This window comes from Halichoerus grypus, chromosome 8 (genome assembly GCF_964656455.1).
Source record: "Halichoerus grypus chromosome 8, mHalGry1.hap1.1, whole genome shotgun sequence".
NCBI classification, from domain to species: Eukaryota; Metazoa; Chordata; class Mammalia; order Carnivora; family Phocidae; genus Halichoerus; species Halichoerus grypus.
The window spans coordinates 24,459,024-24,476,506 of record NC_135719.1 but is presented as its reverse complement, the minus strand read 5'-3'; the positions used below and the strand labels follow the sequence as shown (position 1 = coordinate 24,476,506).

Sequence of the window (17,483 nt, the reverse complement as noted above, 5' to 3'; positions counted from 1 at the left end):
ATGGCTTACCTCTTCCTTGGGGTCTGGTTATTCTTTGTTGGTCGCCATGTGACTGCCATAAAAAAACATCAACAACCCCCCCCCACTCCCCCCACACCCCCTCCACCTCCACCTCCCCAGACCCTTGGGTCCAGAAGGACTGAGGATGCAGCTTGGGCAGCTGTCCTCAAGGGCCAATTTCAAAGCTGCCAATCAGAGAGCAAGCACTAGTTGACTGACCACAGACCTTTGGGCTCCAAGGCCATTGGCATTTTCAAACCACCCCTGCTCCACACCTCTCCTGTAAAAAACACCTTGAAACATGCCAAGAAGAAGAAATACTGGAGAAACAGCTGGCTGTCATTGAACTATGCTAGTTCAAGTTGAGTACAAGCCTGAACATTTAATCAATGAAAGTATTCCTTATCAGCAAAAATAGGCACATTACAGTCATCAGAAAAAATTTGAAATGGGCAGAACAGGTTATTGGCTGTCCTGCCTTATGAGTGTCATTCGTGGTCTTTGAGTTATTTTTAAACTGTGTAAATTTTCCAAAGGGATAATGCAAATGATTCTTGTCCATGGAAATAGAAATAGCAGAAGGAAGTGAGAAGGGGCTCAGGAGAGGGCCACTGGCCATGGGGCGCCCTGCAAATAGTTTTCTCTTGCAGGGAATTAAGAAACTCCTCGGAGGTGTTGGACTGGCTTTGCAAACTGGGGAGTCAAGGTCGCTGGCTGGCGGTGAAGACCCCAGGCAGGGGGCGGGGGCCCGGGGGCAGGACCAGCTCGGGGGAGGGAGCCGGGAGCCGGGAGCCGGGAGCCGGGAGCCGGGGCAGCCCCGGGGGAGGGGCGGCTCAGCCTCGGAGCGGGGGCGGGGGCGGGGGCAGTCCCGGGCGGGGGAGGGGAGGGGCGGGGTGGGGCAGGGAAATGGGGCAGCCCGGGGGGAGGGACGCAGCCCGGCGGGAGCCGAGCATGGAGGCTGAGGCCGCTCGCGGAGCCGCAGGTAAGGGGAGCCGCGGCCGGCCGGGCCCGGAGCCCGCTCGCCTCCTTCGCTGGCCGCCGCGATGGCCCCTCCCCGCGTGTAGGGTTTCAATGGCTGGGCTGGCCTGAGAGCTCGGGGCCCCAGCGCTGCAAAACCAGACCGTAAACAGCGCGCCGCGGCCAGGAAACTTTCCCCGGAGTCCGCGCCAGGGCGCCACAAGCCGCGCACCTGTCGCCGCCGGGGAACGAGAAGGGCGGGAGGCCCGGGGCGTCGGCTGCGGGCGCTCACCCCCGGGAGGGGTTAGTCGTGGAAGGGTCACGGTCACGGCCACGGCCACGGCTCTCCGGCGCGTCTCCGGGGCCACCCGGCATCCAGACCGCTGACCCGGGCTTGGCGAGCTCACCGCCTTCCCATAGCCTTGGTGGCCTTGTCTGTGAAATGGGAACCGCACGGTGGGGGAGAAATCACTATAGCAGCTCGGGTTACAGCGGGCGCCTCTGCCCCCCGCCACCCCCTTCCCGGCCTCTGTTTTGTCCCCGGGCATCTTGCGCGACGGGCGCGCGGCCCCCAGCCCAGCAGGCCAGCGGGGGACTCTGGATTTGAGGGCACGCCCCATCCCTGCCCCCCAGCCCCCCTCCTCCCGCGAGCCCCAGGAGGGGCCCTGCCCGGTCCTGTCTCCGGAGAACCAAGCAAAACGGTGCCACTTCTGACTCTGAAGCACGTGGAACAAATCCCCAAAGCGGTGGTCGCCAGTTCCGCAAAAGGAGTGTTTGCAAAGGAGCTGGCGTCTGGGGGTTGGATGCTGAGAAAATGCCTCTTTGCCCCCTGCATCTTCTTCCTCCCGCGGGGACCGGAGGCTGGAAGGGCCCCGCGGCCGGTACCTCTCGACCTCTGGTCCCCTACGCGTCCAGGCCGGTCACGAGGCGCGCGGCCACAGTTGAGCAGCCCTGCCCCCACGTGCAATCCAACCCCAAACTGGACGCTTTCTCCCACCACACATTTTTGTAAGGAAAAAAAAAATCAGTCTTATTGAAGCTCCTCTGCTTTTTATTGGAAGCCAGCAGGGGCAAAGGACTGGTTTTAATGGCCTGCATTTAAAAGCTGTGACTTTGAGTTGTTTTCCCCAGATTTCGAGTGAGTTAAGGAGAGAAGGTGGCCACTAGCCAATTGTATGAATTTTCCATTCCTTGTGAAAGTTTTCACTGGTCTAGAGATTGAGAAATGGTTTTTCTCTGTTTTTAGAGAGGGCGATGATACTGTTCTGTTTTTGATATCCCTCCCCCTCCCCTCCCGTGGTCCTTTCTGGAAAGTTGGTCGCCATGGTTGTGGATAGGGAGTGCTGCTGCCAGTGTGTTTGAGAACTGGGTCAAGAAACACAAGTGGCTTGCTCTTCTGATCTCATCCAACACATCCCAAGATGGAGAGGATTTTGCCCACTTAGGGACTTACTGTACAGAACTATTTCCTTTACGTTCAACACTTAGTGGGTGCAGAGTTGCTCAATCCATACCTTCTCCCTTCCCTTCCTCCTCTGAGTGGTACCATGAGTCAGAGAGTTCTCCCAACTATGGCCTTCGAGCTGTGCTTATCCTACCAAGTCTTTCTATGTTTCATGGGAAAAGTCATGGTAACTTCATCTTCTGGAAAAGTGTAGTTGGCCTAACCGGTGTAAGGATTTTCCTGTATTTCTTTCAGTATTTGCTGTGGCTTTCATGGTTGCTGATGGACCAGAGGACACACAGCGGGTCCACATTAATCATTTCCACGTGTGCTAGAGCCTAATGGGTTGGAGTTTTATGTAGCTGAACCATTGCCTGAGCTTTGATAGCCCGTTTCCAAAGAGGGCTTGAACAAATCATGTCTGCGTTGGAATCCTTTTTCCTTTCGCAAGGAAGCATTAAGCTAAGACTGACGCTTTCAGATAAGGCTGTGTCCCGGTCACCACTTTAGCCCTATAATATAGGGAAAGGGCAGGTGACATTCCCATGGGAGTTGTGTTCTGTATCTAGATGATCCTCCTCAATATTGGAGCTACTCTCAGTAATTCAAGACATGCCCCAGGGGGCCACACACACACACACACACACACACACACATTCTCTCTCTCTCTCTCAGAGTTTGTATGTGTTTTTAATTTCTCTGATGCTGAAGACCCCTCTTAGGTTCCAGGAGCCCATCTGCTGCTATCATTTTAGCTTGGAGCATCCTGGAGAAGAAAAGGGAAGTCACACGTGATCTAGTTCTGTACTCCCCTCATCCTTCACCTTGAATTTCCCTCATCCGTAAGATAAGGACTTGACCTACCTCAGAAGGGTTACCTGAGACCCTGTGCTCATCACAGCCGACTGCTGGGCCCAGAGTAAAATTTAGGGTCCCTTCCAAGAAGGCCGTTTGTTTTGCCCCCATCCCTTCTGTTTACACCCAAATTGAAGTGTTTGTGAGATATGCCTGTTGGATGATCTCCATTCAGTTTAGTGTTCCAGGTAAGAAAAGTTTGGTGTTGGACGGTTTGCACTGGTAATCAAGCAGAGCTTTATAGACCGGAAAGCAAGCAAGCAAGGAAAACTCTAAAGGATGGGTTGACTCTGAAGCTTGGGTTGAGGGAACAGGGACAGTGGTGATGCCAGTGAAAGAAGCAACTTTCAGAGGACGAAAACGTGAAGCAGTCTAGACACAGTGATTTCAGAATGTTCCAGAACATGCCTCTCGTTGGAGATAACTGAAGAGTTAGTCAGAAACACTAACCGCGGAGTGTGGGAAGAATCTAGAAAGGCCTAGAAAGCGCCTGCCCTGAGCTCTGTTGGGGACCCCGGGAGGCCTGGTGAGGGTGTCCCCTGGGAAGTGGGAGGAGGAAAGAGCTGAGGGCACGGCCTGAAGGCTCAGAGAGGGTGAAGTCCTGATATTATGAGACACGGACCCAGAGGAGGAGAGACCAGAAAGCAAAGAGGCCTCTGGCAGGGCCTGGTGCTGAGAGAGGCTGAGGCAGTTGCAGACCTGGGTCTGCTCAGAAGTGGGTCAGGGCAAGGGAGAAATAACTTGCCTAAGGTCACTTGCTAGGAAGTGGCAGGGTTGAGATTCACATGGGGGTGGTGGTAGTGGTCTGAGTCCACAGAGAAAGGAACCTGTCATGATGGTGATGTTTGATGTGAAACCCTCCCCTCCCCCCCAAAAAAGAGTGTAGGCTCTGGAAGGAAGTAGTCCATGACCCAGTACCTAAGGAAGCCGGTACCTTCCTTAGGGAGGACCTCATATGAACACAAAACTTAAAAAAAAAAAAAAATCAAATATCAATCAGCCGTTTTGGATCTTCTCTAGGTATTGAAGGTGTAGAAGGGTTCCCATAGAGGCGTGTGGCAAGTCTGAGTTTCTGGAAGCAGGGCCTCATTGGGGGCAGTGGGCAGGGGGCTGGGCTGGCCACTGGGACTCGTGTCATTGTCACTAAGTGCTTTCATGGCCCTTGGTGAGTCTCCATCCCTTCATTAGGAAGGAAGGGAAAGGACGGGATGGTCTCTAAAAATCCGCTTGGCCGTGAAGTTTGTCAGTTACTTCCCACCCAACCAGACTGTAATCTCTTTGAGGGCAGGACCTTCATTGATCTTTCTTCTCTAGTACCTTGCTCTTACCTGGCACATAGGAGCTACGTGAGCTTTGAATGGAGAAATCATTTCCCCTAGGAGCTGGTGAAAGCTTTTGTTGGTTATGTGGTTGTAGGATTACTGGGGAATTTTCTGCAGATTGGGGGTATCAGGATATGGGGTGATATAGGCTGGCCTGCCGTCCCTGGGGCAGAGTGCCCCTGAACAGTGCTCTGGTCAGTGCATCCCTTGGAATACCTTTCCAGGGTCCTGCTAGTCCTGGGAGACCCGGTCCTGAGCAGGTCCTCCTAAAGGCTTGGGCATTTCATGTTACTTCCCCCCACCCCTTGGATATAATGATATCCATGCTAGAGATGCTTCTCACTCACCTCCGGTTCTAAACAAGGGCTGTATTATGTCTGTGTTCAGTGGGGATCTCCACTGCATGAAGCCAGACCAGAAATGGCTGGTGTTCTGACCTCCTGCCATGTCTTGGCAGGATGGAGTGAATGATCGAGTGGCCAGGACTCAGGCTGGGTGGTGGGAGGGCAGTGGGCACTGAGGTGTTGTCTTTCTGACCTTTGAAACCCTAGTCTGCTGACTGGCTGACTGGCCTTAGCTGGGTTCCTGACAGCAGTTGGCTCCTGTCTCCTCTGATGACATTCTTATTTGTAGCTCAGCCTTGGGAAATTCCAAACAGAGGATTGTAGAAAATGGCTGTGTTTTCTGCTGTGGCGTGTGGTATAGAAAGAAAAGTCAGGGCAAAATTCAAGCACATTCGTTGGTCAGATGCCCCCCCATGTCATGTGACTTTTAAAGTCAGGGTTGCTGGGTTGCAGGGGGGTGGGGGGGTGGCAGTTAAGACTGACTGTCAGTAGCAACTGAGGGTTGGGGCCTTTGAATAAGGCTCATTAGGATGTAACAGCTGTGGTTTGGAAATTCCATGCCTTTTAGTTCACCCATCCTCTGTTGTGGGTTTTCTTTTCCAAGGCCGGCCATCAGCAAGCTTGGGTCGGGGCGGTGGGACACACAGCGTGTGTGAATCCAAAGGCCACTGTCTGTTGACATCCAGGCATGCCGTTCCCACCCCACTCTGGCCCCCTGGGAGCTCTCTCACATCAAACCCTTTGCATTCCCCAGGCCCGGGCTGTGGCCTCATTTCCTACTTAACCCAGTACCTATTGTCTGTCCAGGCACAGAAACCGTTTCCAGGGCTTCTTTGTTCCTCCAAAGCAGGGCAGCTACAGGGCCACTGGGACCCAGCTAAGGCAAGGGCTGGGGGGCCCAGGGGAGTGCCGAGGGGGAGCTACCATCCCTGCATGTGTTGGGGGCTCCCAAGGCCCAAAAAACTCTTCTAGACCGCTCGGTTTCCTTGACTTGCAGAAATTAAGATAAATGTGTTTTTCTTGGAAACCGAGTTTCTAACCACTACTCTTGAATTCCGTTAAGAGAGAGAGAAAGCTGTGTTCATTTCTTCATTGCATTTTGCTGAAATAAACCCTAATCGGAGTCCCTGAGTATTTGACTCAGTGGTAAGAGCTTGAGAAGTTGATGTTGTGGAGACTTCCCCATTGTGTAAACCTTCCTCTGATGTCCCTGTCCCGATCTCTTCTGTTAGATTGCTACTTCGTGGACTATTATTATTATTTTTTAAAAGATTTTATTTATTTGAGAGAGGGAGAGAGAGCACACAAACGGGGGGTGGGGGGCAGAGGGAGAGGGAGAAGCAGGCTTCCCCCTGAGCAGGGAGCCCGATGCAGGGCTCGATCCCAGGACCCTGGAATCATGATCTGAGCTGAAGGCAGATGCCTAACTGACTGAGCCACCCAGGAGCCCCAACTTTGTGGATTATTTTTGCTGAGTGTATGTATGCAGGTAGAGGGGTATAATGCGCAAACAGTGAATTATAGTTGGCAGTTCGTTTTGACCTTTATGTCTTCCAACAAGTAATTTCTGTAAGGCATGTGTATTGCCTACATTTGTGCTCTTAGAACATCTTGGAAAAAAAAATTATTTTAAGCTGTACAGAAAGAAAGGTATTGCTTTGTGTTTTTCTTACTACATGAACACTGAATAGAAATATTAAAATACTAAGAAATATTTGGGGTAATGAAACAAAATATGTCCTTCTGCTAAGGTATAGTCTAGTTACTTGTTGATGAATATCTATTGTTAATCATAACAATGAAATATGAATATCAACAAATCATCTTGTTTTCATTTCTTTTATATTGAGATCCCCCACCCCAACCCTTGCCCTAATTCTATTTCTTCTCTCTCCTATTTTGAAATAGGATACCTATGTTTCTATTCTTTTGGGGGCTAACTTAGAAATTTTAATATGCATGTTAACTCTAATTCTGAAATTAATGAATTTTAAACCTCTGGAATCATCTAACGGCCTTAGAGTGCTTTCATTCCACTTATCCCCTTCCCAGTTTATGTGCTGTTGGTACGTAGCACCTTTGTTCTATGATGATTTTTAATTTCCTTCAGTTAGATTTTTGTTTCGAATGGTCAGCACTGGCTTAGATTTTATCCACTTGTATATTATTTTCTTTGCTCCCATTCCTTCTTCTTCTTTTTAAAAGATTTTATTTATTTATTTGAGAAAGAGAGAATGAGCAAGCGAGCATGGGTGGGGGGGTAGGGGCAGAGGGAGGGAGAAGCAGACTCCCCACCAAGCAGGGAGCCCAACGTGGGACTCAATCCCAGGACCCCAGGATCATGACCTGAGCCAAAGGCCGAGGCTTAACCAACTGAGCCACCCATGTGCCCCTGCTCCCATTCCTTCTTAATTAACTTCCTCTTGAGGTTATTTTCCTTTCTCCTGAGGTGTATCCTTTAGAAATAACTTTAGTGAGGATTTTCTGGTAGCAAACCCCCTCAGGTTTTGTTTTTCTAAACATTTCTTTATTTGCCCATGTTCTTGGAAGTTACTTTTACTAGGTGGAGGATGAAAGTCCTTTAAAAATGTTCTTCCATGATATAGTCTTCCATGGAACACTACATCAAAAACTAATGATGTAATGTATGGTGACTAACATAATAAAATGAAACAAAAAAAAATGTTCTTCCATTGTCATCTGACTGCCATAATTGCGGTGGAGAAGGCCACTGTTGGTCTACTTGGCATTGGAGGATCTGTCTTTGTCTTCTGGCTGCTTTTATGGTGCTATTTTTGTGTTTGTTGTTTTGCAGATTGACCGCAATGTGTCTAGGTGGGTATTTCTCTTTTTTTTTTTCCTGCTTTGGGGATTGGTTGGGATTCTAGTATTTGAGGATAGGTATCTTTCATCAGTTATGGAAAAATCTCAATCATTTCTTCAAATCTTGACTCTTATTCATCCTATTTTCTCCTTCTAGAACCTCAGTTAAGATTGTTACTGGACCTTGTTATCCTACTTACCCTCTTTCTTAACCTGCCTATCATATTTTACACCTGTGTCTTTCTATGCTGCATTCTGGGTAATTTCTTCAGATATATTTTCCAGTTCATCAGCTATTTAAGACATTCATTTCTAGAAGTTCTCCTTTCTTTTTCCCTAGAATCTTATTGGTCAAACAGTAATTCTGGCTCTTTACATTTCCTATTTAAATTCCTTTAGCCATATTTACTATCCTTATCTTCTATACTGGATAATTTCAACATCTAAGTCTTTGTGGGTTTGGTTTAGTTTGTGCTGACCCTGTTGTGGCTGTTTATTTCATGTTATGTTTGGAGATTTTTTTTTTTTTTTGAGCAATAGTAAAGTTTATTGAGTGATAGTACAAAGCTCCCGAAGAGGGAGGGGATCCGAGAGGTTCAGCAATTTTTGACATCAGGTCTGAATGACCCCAAAGCTGATGCCTTTCCCTCATGCTCAAACTTCACGGCCTGTGTGGCTCAGTACTGGGGAGATCTGACAGAGTGGCATCCTTTTGTGGGTGCTTCATCTATCTTTTCAGATGGGCTCATTTCATAAAACCTTAAGGAAAATACTTAGTATTTTAGAATAATGTACATCTTATTCTTTCTGTTGGCACGTGCGTCGATTTTCCCCTTTGGAAAGAACTAGGATCTTAGCAGACTTAAGCTGCTTCCAATGTTAGCTTATAAATCTGTCACAAGTTGAAAACTCCCAGTAGAATTTCATTGACTTATGTGGAGGGGCGGGGTTAGAGTAGAAGGTCACCTTGGCCCCTCACCCCACACATCCAAGTAGCAGTTAGTTCCGCCATGTCTACCGCACATCTGGCTCACACCTGCCATGTCTTTCTTCTCATCTCCACTGCCATCACTGATCCAAGCATTGTCATTGCCTGCCTTAACCTGCATCATCTCTGGTCTGGTTTCCTACTGCGTTGTGTTCTGGAAGAAGCAGTAAACACACGTTCCAGCTATCACGTCCTGTTGGGGACCTTTCAGCAGCCTCCTCTTGCGTTTTCCCTGAAACCTGAAGTCAGGAACAAGGCCAGGGTCCTGTAACTCTGCCCGCCTGCTTCCTGTGATTCCTGCCCTTCTTCCCTTGGCCAGCCAGGCTGCAGGCACACTGGCTGACCTTTAACTCTTGGAATCCCTCTGCTCCTTTCTTCTTCCTGCATGTCTGGGGGGCCCTTGCCCCTGCTCTGCACAGGGCTGACATTTTATTCTTCAGTCCTCTGCTGAAAGTTGCCTCCAGATCGAACTTCCCCAGTCATCCTGTCTCCTGTCTCCCCTTCCCTTCTCCTGCCATACCATATGAGTGTTTAACTGTTTTTGTGTCTCCCTGACCAGGCTGTAAGTTCTGTAAGTGCAGAGACTGTTTCTGCTTTTTTGTGAGAGTATTGCCTGGCACCCCTAAATGATGGCCATGATGTTTTATGTTACACATTTTAATAGCAGAAAATTTTGCAAACCTTGGCTGTGGGGTTGGTATTGAATGTGACCTGGGTCTGATTAGAACTCTTCCTAGGACCCTGGGCTGTCAGGAAGACCTTGGTCTAAGCGGATGTCACCCTTGGGTAGGGACCCTGGGAGCAGGTGTCATAGAGGCTTCATTCAGGGCGTTACTATATTATTATTATTATTAAAAACTCATAGAAGCTCTTTTTTTCCCTCCAAGCTTTAAAATGGCTTACCAAAAGGCAATGCACACTTCGTCTGTCCACTTTTGACTTCAGCCACCTCCCAGCCACTGCTATCTTTGTTTGGAGTGTGGCTCAGCTGGACAGTGGGCAGAGATGGGCATCATTGCCCTGTGATGCAGGTCGTGTGAATGCATCCTCTGCAGGTAGCCCACTTAGGCCACACCAACCTTGTCATTTAACCCCTTGTGAATTCATGTCCTTTTACTTCTCACAAGGTTTTCAAAGTACATGTTAAAACGTATGACGATAATTTTCAGAAGACTTGAATAGACCTTTCTCCAAAGAAGACATACAGAAGGCCGGCAAGCCCATGAAAAGATGCTTAACATTACTAATCATTAGGGAAATGCAAATTAAAACCATAATGAATACCACTTTGCACCCATTAGAATGGCTGTTATAAAAAAAACAAACCCCAAACCCCCACGAAAACCAGAAAGTAACAAGTGTTGGCGAGAATGTGGAGAAATTGGAACTCTCATGCACTTTTGGTGGGAATGTCAAATGGTGCAGCCACTGTGAAAAACAGTACGGTGGTTCCTTAAAAAATTAAACATAGAATACCATATGATCCAACAATTCTAGTTCTGGGTATTTACCCTAAAAGAAGGGAAAGCAGGGACTGAAAGAAATATTTTAAATCCATGTTCACTGCAGCATTCTTTGCAATAGCCAAAAGATGAAAGCAGCCCAAGTGTCCAACAACAGATGAGTGGATAAACGAAATGGCATTTTTACACACACACACACACACACACACACATGCATACCCACACACATATACACCTATTATATAATGCAATATTATTCAGCCTTAAAAAGGGTATTTTAAGCAGTGCTGTGCTGAGTACTAGCTGCCATTTGGTGCTGGTAAACAGTGCATGGCTCTTGACATGGTATAAATTAGTAAGCAGGGGCGTTGGTAAAGGCTGTGCTGGAAATCTTAAGATCTGCATTTGAGTCCAGCCCTACTACTAATTTTCTGATTTTTGAACTTCTGTTTCCACATCTGAAAAATGGGGTTAGTGCTTTGTGTGCTTTATTGACTTCAAAGGGTTGATGTAAGTTTCAAGCAAGCAAGGACTTGGGTGAAAGCCCTTTGTAAACTGGAAAACACCTGCGAATGTAAGGTGTAAAAGGGTATATTTTAATGCGAGAACTCATTGTTAATATTCTAATACTTTTTCTCCCAGCTAGTACTTTTTTTTTTAATTTATTTTTTATTGTTTTAAGTAATCTCTATGCCCAATGTGGGGCTCGAACTCACGATCCCAAGAACAAGAGTCATGTGCTCTTGCGACTGAGCCCGCCAGCTGCTGGATAAAGTTCAGAAACTTTATCCACAGAGGCAGAATATAGCTTTTTTTTTTTTTTTTTTGCAAATTTTTTTAATTTAAAACTGAGCTGGTACTGATTTTGAATAGTCGTATTTGGCGTGTACCTCTTCATCTACTTTTTAGCTTTACACAAGAGTCCAGTGCCCTTATAAAAATGTAGCTACCTCGATACATTTCCAGTTACCGGGGAGTAACTGCCTTCTCCCTAAGTAAATAATTTTTTTAGGTTTAAGGTAAACCCATTCTTTTCCATCCATTCTCCTTGCATGGTAGTCTGGGTGATGAGTCTAAGTTCTATGCGGTGTGTACAACTTAATCTAGAACCGGGTTGCGGAGACTAAGGACTGGTCTATTTTCAGCTCCCTTTGTTGCTTTGCCCAGGGCTGGGTATGCCAAATAGAAGCCGATTTTTTTTTGCTCTTCTTCAGAGATATTATTGTTTGCAGTGTAATAGATGAACATATAGGGATACGATTTTGGGGTAAGTTTGGAGAAATGTTATTCTGTGAGTAATGGCTAAAAGCATTACGTTGATGAAGAGTTATTTTTCTTCCTCTCATTGTGTGCTGTGTGGTTTAGGGCTCTGGTTCCACTCTGGGCGGTTGCTCCCCACAGCATTTTCCCATCAGCTCTAGAGCCACCATTAATGGTGATGTCATTGACACTGGGGCTTGGTATATTGGCACCTGAGCATGCGCCAAAGCCTTCTTCCTTCTCAGTAAAGGTTAGACAAATACGACCCCGTGGTGACGGCCACATGGCCCAGAGAGGCTGGGGTTCAGGGGTGAGGGAAGCCTGAGCTTCCTGCAGTTGTCAGAGTGAGGGCCCCTCTTCTGTTACCATTCATAAGGAGGCATATATGTGAGATGCTGTTTCATCCCGTCTGCCCCAAACAGGGCACGCTTGTCCCCTGATGTGACACCTCTTTGTATGCAAAAGGAACGGTATGTTTCATTCCCCCCTCATATCCTTTTGAATGATGCAGGGGGGAAAATAGTTTTATCTCTGTATCATTTGCCTAAAAGGAAGATGCACCAACGCTCAGATTACGAGACCTTCATATTAGAAGCAATTAGGATTACATAAACCTTTGTGTGGGTGGCACATAAAGTCATTTGCATATTTTACCATCTTAGATTTGGGACAAGTGATTTATTCTCAGCCAAGGCAATGACAAGCTGCAAGTGGGCCAATACTAAATATGTGATAACAGAGCGACAGGCTCCCTGTCAATTACTGGGGAACGAAACCTTCCCGCCACCACCTGCAGACCTTTCCCCAGCGTGCCTCCGTTCCCTGGCAATTTTGCTCATCTGCTCGAAAAATTCTAACATATTCTACATTCTGTCTTCCAACTTTTTTTTTTTTTTCAATTCTTTGCTAAGAATACTTTGGCAATCAGATGCTCTTCAAAACCAACAAAAATATCCAAGTGTGTGTTTGCTTCACCTTCTATTTTCTACTCTTTCTACACTTTTCTTGCCAGGTGGGCCACTGGGCTCCAGGCGTTTGCACCTTTGCCGTCTATCTGAGAGTGATGCTTCCTCCTGCCCTGACATTCCTCCGAAACACTCTTCTCTGAGGTCCTTGTCGTCTGTCAGTTAGTGTTCTGGGACCAGGGGTCCTTGGTTAAGTGAGTTTGGGAAATAAATGCTAGATTTTTTTTTTTTAAGATTTTATTTATTTATTTGAGAGAGCGAGAATGAGAGAGAGAGAGAGAGAGCACATGAGAGGGGGAAGGGTCAGAGGGAGAAGCAGACTCCCTGCTGAGCAGGGAGCCCGATGTGGGACTCGATCCCGGGACTCCAGGATCATGACCTGAGCTGAAGGCAGTTGCTAAACCGACTGAGCCACCCAGGCACCCAGTAAATGCTAGATTAAGCAAACCCCACTGCTTTAGGATTTCTAAATGTTCCACTTGCTGATAGGCATGTGAGTTCTAGGTGCCCCAGCAGGCCTCCTTTTTTTTTTTTTTTAAGATTTTATTTATTTTATTTATTTTAGAGAGAGAGCGTGAGCATGTGGGGTGGGCTGAGGCAGAGGGAGAATCTCAAGCAGACTCCCTGCTTGAGTGTGGAGCCCGACAAGGGGCTCGATCCCACAACCCTGAGATCATGACCTGAGTCAACATCAAAGAGTCGGATGCTTAACCAACTGAGCCACCCAGGCGCCCCTAAGTGCCACTGCGGACCTCCTTTTTGAAACGTGCTGGCCTTGGAAGCCCCGTTCACAGCCTTTCTTATGGATGTGCTTGGGAAAAGGCTGGAATGGCACGAGGAGAGTCATCGTGCTGGCTGTATAGACTTGGATTCTTTGATAGGAAGTAAATGCCAGGCAGTGTTTTGCACAACTGGGGGTATTTCTCACAACCGGTTTCCCCCCGCTCTCTGGAAGTAGAGCGTTCCCATGAAACCTCTCGTAAGCTGGAACTGTGTAAAGAGAAGAATCAGTTACCATTAATGTACACGGAAAAGGTTTTGAGCATGCCTAGACCCACAACTAACCTGTCTTAGACTTGTCTGATAGCTTAGGATGCATCTTGCTAAGGGATACATAAAATAAATCGAGATAAAGGGCAGATGCTCACGGACACTGTTCAGAGCTCTGGGAGCTTAGCTTGGTGCATGATTAGTTCCTGGGGAAGGAGCCCGTCAGGACCACGTTCAGGGCTCAGCTGTGCAGTGTATCTATAAGAGCTCACTGCAGAACTGACGCTCAACACTATTTTTGCTTTTTACCTTTTGTCATCAAAGCAAAAGTCCTCTTTGGATTTCTTCAGTTAGTGAAAACAGGGAGCTCTTTCATAAAAACGAAGGGGTGTCATTTGAACTTTTGGAAAGTGGAGGATACCAGTATATGCAACAGCCCTCCTTTTTTTTTTTTTTTTTTTAGTTAAACATAGTCATCCTTTAAGTTAAACGTAGTTCTCAGTTTGAAGGCATCCTGTGGTGTGGTGAAAGCTTTGGAGGCTCAAGATGAAGTTTGCATTTGTAAATATGGAATTTTTTTTAAGACTTTATTTATTTATTTGAGAGAGAGGGATAGAGAGCACAACCAGGGGGAGAGAGGGGCAGAGGGAGAGGGAGAAGCAGACTCCTCACCGAGCAGGGAGCCCGACTCGGGGCTCGATCCCAGGACCCCGAGATCATCACCTGAGCTGAAGACAGATGCCCAACCACCTGAGCCACCCAGGCGCCCTGTGAATATGGAGTTTTAAAGCGTACAGCTCGAAGACACACAACTCTGGGATTGCACTGTGTGGTAAAACACATGTTTCTCTAGAAACGGGGAACCGGATGAATTCCTGGTCTGGAATTCTGAGCACCTGAGGCAGCTTTGACGAATCTTCTCCCTTTAGGTGCTGCCCTCACAGCCTTGGGTGTGTAGAACATGTGGGTTCAGAACTCCACAGACTCTTCTTGCAACATGACTTGGTGTCTCCTGGTGCTCTTCTCTCTCTGGTTACAAACTAGTCTCCAAGTTTCCTGCTAAGTCCCAAATTAGTCACTTAATCCCCTTTGGCAGTTTCTTCTATAACATGGATTCTTTCTTATAAGTTCCTTTCAGAAGAAAATTGATTTGTGAGGGAAAAGCAGACCACTGGTGTGAAAAATAAAGAAAAGCAAAAAAAAAAAAAATTCTATATTAGGAATAGCCACCCTTAACCATTCTTGAAAAATAAAAGTAGAATACTACCTTATAATTTTGTGTCCTTGAGATTTTTTTCACATATTATGAGCAAGAGTTGTTCTTAACTGTAATTCAAGAATGACAACCCACATGACTACAGAAAAATCAAGTGATTACAGTCAGCTTTTCCAGTGACATAATGCCTTGTAGTTAGCTGATGGATAGATAGAGGCTTTCATTGAGGTCAAAATTCTCAAGAGCGGGGCTAGTAAAATTTAAAATATCTATTAATGTTTCTCCTAATAATAGTTCCATATGAGAAAAATCTCACTTTGCTAAAATGAAAGAACTTTGCTCATCTTTGTGGTGAGGTAGTATTTGAGAGAATATTCTGCAAGTGATACTGAACGAATGGCGAAGTGCACAGCATTGACCTCTTTCAGGGTTTTCATTAATTGGCATTGCTGTTTATATTGGGAGGACCAAAAAGTGCTGGGAAGAGCATTAGGCTTTGCCGGACTGAGCAGCAGGGGCTGACCCAATTGAGGCTGTGGCTGATGGGCACTGGGCGACAGGCAGTGGCTCAGTGGGACGCCGTTCACGCCACCCTAGGAACTGGAACTTTGGTACAAAGATCCTGACTGATTTAAGTATTTTCCCTAGAAGTAGGCTTTACGAGGTACCACTTTGTTGTCGTTCTGGTGACTACAGCAAACATATGCTTAAAGTGAATTCTTAAATTGGGGGCTCGTTTGGGGATTTCATTTTCTTTACAGTCTGCAATGAATTATCATTTCAACTGTGTGCCTTTTTCATAAAAGCATTTTACATTGTACTGGAAAGATTACATTCTTTTGGCTTTGGAAAAATATTTCCTGTTCAGCTCAAGCCATTAAAGCCTGTTAGCATTTCACATCTGGAAGCCCCTGCCCAGAGTTGGCCTTCCATCCCCAGCGAGGGGAGCGTGGCCGCCCAGCTCAGCTCCAGAGCGCATGCGTAAAACACCCCCGACTTGTTTACTTCCTGGAGGCCCTTGGGCACTGCCCAAGTGTGCCCTTGCGGTGTGGGGGGGTGGTAGGGGGGTGGGGGAGTGGGAGGCTTCCTTCCTCTTGGGGTTGTGTGTGTGTGTGTGTGTGTGTGTGTGTGTGTGTGTGTGTGTTTGTGTGTGTGTGTACGCATGCGCGTGCCTCCTGGGCTGGGGAGGGAGTCTATCTTCCTGCCAAGTTGGGGAGGGGTCTTTCTTCCTCTGGAAGGGCGGGGGTTCCCTTTCCCAGCGGGCATTGGATGCTCCCCCTCCTGCCTTAATCACTTCCTTTTTTCATTCCCACCCAGATTTCCAGAAAACAAACCCAAACATTTTGTGTGTGAGAGCGAAGCTGCTGGAGCTTTTCTAATGGGGGATTTCCCCCGCCCACCCCCACACCCACACCCCCCCAGACCGAGGAGTACTAATTAAACCCCGAAGGGCTGAAGAATTGAGCTCCCTTCCACTAGGCTGGTTTGCCTGCCCCAGGACACTTCTTAGGAGTGTGGGGTCCGAGCCCAGCTTGGAGGTTATTTAAAGGGGAAGGGGGCATGGGTGCTGCGTTGTTCTGTGAGTGTTGAGATGTTTGTAGCTGCCCTCCACTTCCCAGAGGGTTAATCTCTGTGTTTTAGGGCCCTGCTCCCCAGAGGCAGGCCTGATTCTTCTTGTGGGCTTCCTGCTGAGAAGCCCCCCCCCCCGCCCCCGCCCCAGGGCCAAGGGTGGCCTGGGGTTACTGTCCAAGGAGTTCTCTGAGGGGGGTCTCACAGCGTGCGGAACCAGCAGGGGAAATGATTTCATGGTGTTCAAGGAGCAAAACACATTCATTGCATTTCTCATGACCACATGCGACCAGAACTGATGCCAGGTAACCCTTGGCAGCCTGTAGGGGAGCCCTGCAGGAGCCTTCCCGGGCCCCTCTAGGAGCACCCAGGCTTCTGGGCCCTGTGGCCATGGTGAGGTGCCCCCTCTCCCAAAGCCCTGAAGACCACAGTGTCCTCCCTGACCCCTGTCCCAAGGGGCCGAGTTGGGCTTCTCAGTGGAGCTGGTGGGTGCAACTGTCCTGGGAGTCCCAGACCTCACTGGAGGGCACTTGAAGGCCTGGGGCTGACAAGCATGTCTCCTTGAGAAGCACAGGCAGCAGAGAGTATAAACTGGGGGCAGGGGATCTTGACTCCCTCCTGGGGGCAGTTAGGGAACCGTGGTTGTTCAAGCTGCTTTCATGGGGCAGGCATGCAGCCTGAGCTGGGTGCTTCAGGGTTGAAGCAACCCTCTTTCCCGTTTGATCTTCTTAATTTATTTGAATGTGCACAGTCTTTTTTTCATACCTGTGGGAAGCCACTTGACTTTCTAGAAGAATGAATAGCAGTTTGAAAGAAGAGCCCAGCTAACCACCCACCCAAATTTCCTAAGTGCTCAGTGTGGGAAAGGCCTGGGGAGGGGTCTTCCGTGGCAGGGTGGGAGAGGAGACAGGCAAGCACACAAGGTGCTCTGAGGAGCACTCCGTGTTCCTGGGTTGGGAGAGAGTGGGGTCAGGCTGCCTCTCTTGCCCACCGAGTTCCTGTGTGTGCGGCCCTGAGGGAGTGGGAGGCGGCAAATGTGGATTCATTCCCATCCTAAACTGAGCTGGGATTCGAACATAGGACTCAGTGGCCCCCCGAGCCCTTGCCTTTTGGGGCTCCAGGAGGGCTTCTAGGAGTGCTGGTGTCTGAGATGGGCCTTGAGGATGTCAAGATAGAAGGAGTGAGGAGCGGGGGCATAAGAGCCTCTTGGGTGCTGTGAGGGGGAGGGGGCGTGGAATTCTAAGGGCCTTCTGGGCTGGGTCGCTCACATAATCTGAGTGTTTTGCA

At 48.1% G+C, this 17,483-nt stretch overlaps 1 protein-coding gene across 4 annotated transcripts in view; it reads left to right on the top strand.

The window, feature by feature from the left end:
- Positions 1-922: 922 nt before the first annotated feature.
- Positions 923-17,483, top strand: part of FAM169B (Protein) — a 272,894-nt gene continuing 256,333 nt past the window's right edge. For 3 of the 4 annotated variants that reach the window (XR_013450305.1, XM_078078940.1, XM_078078938.1), the window contains exon 1: positions 924-982. Coding sequence is in view for 3 of the 4 variants with exons in the window: in XM_078078940.1 (XP_077935066.1) it covers positions 952-982 (31 nt within the window). In the remaining variant the exon portion in view is untranslated. Of the gene's footprint in view, positions 983-17,483 lie in introns of all 4 variants that reach the window. The other variant, XM_078078939.1, reaches the window with a different exon arrangement.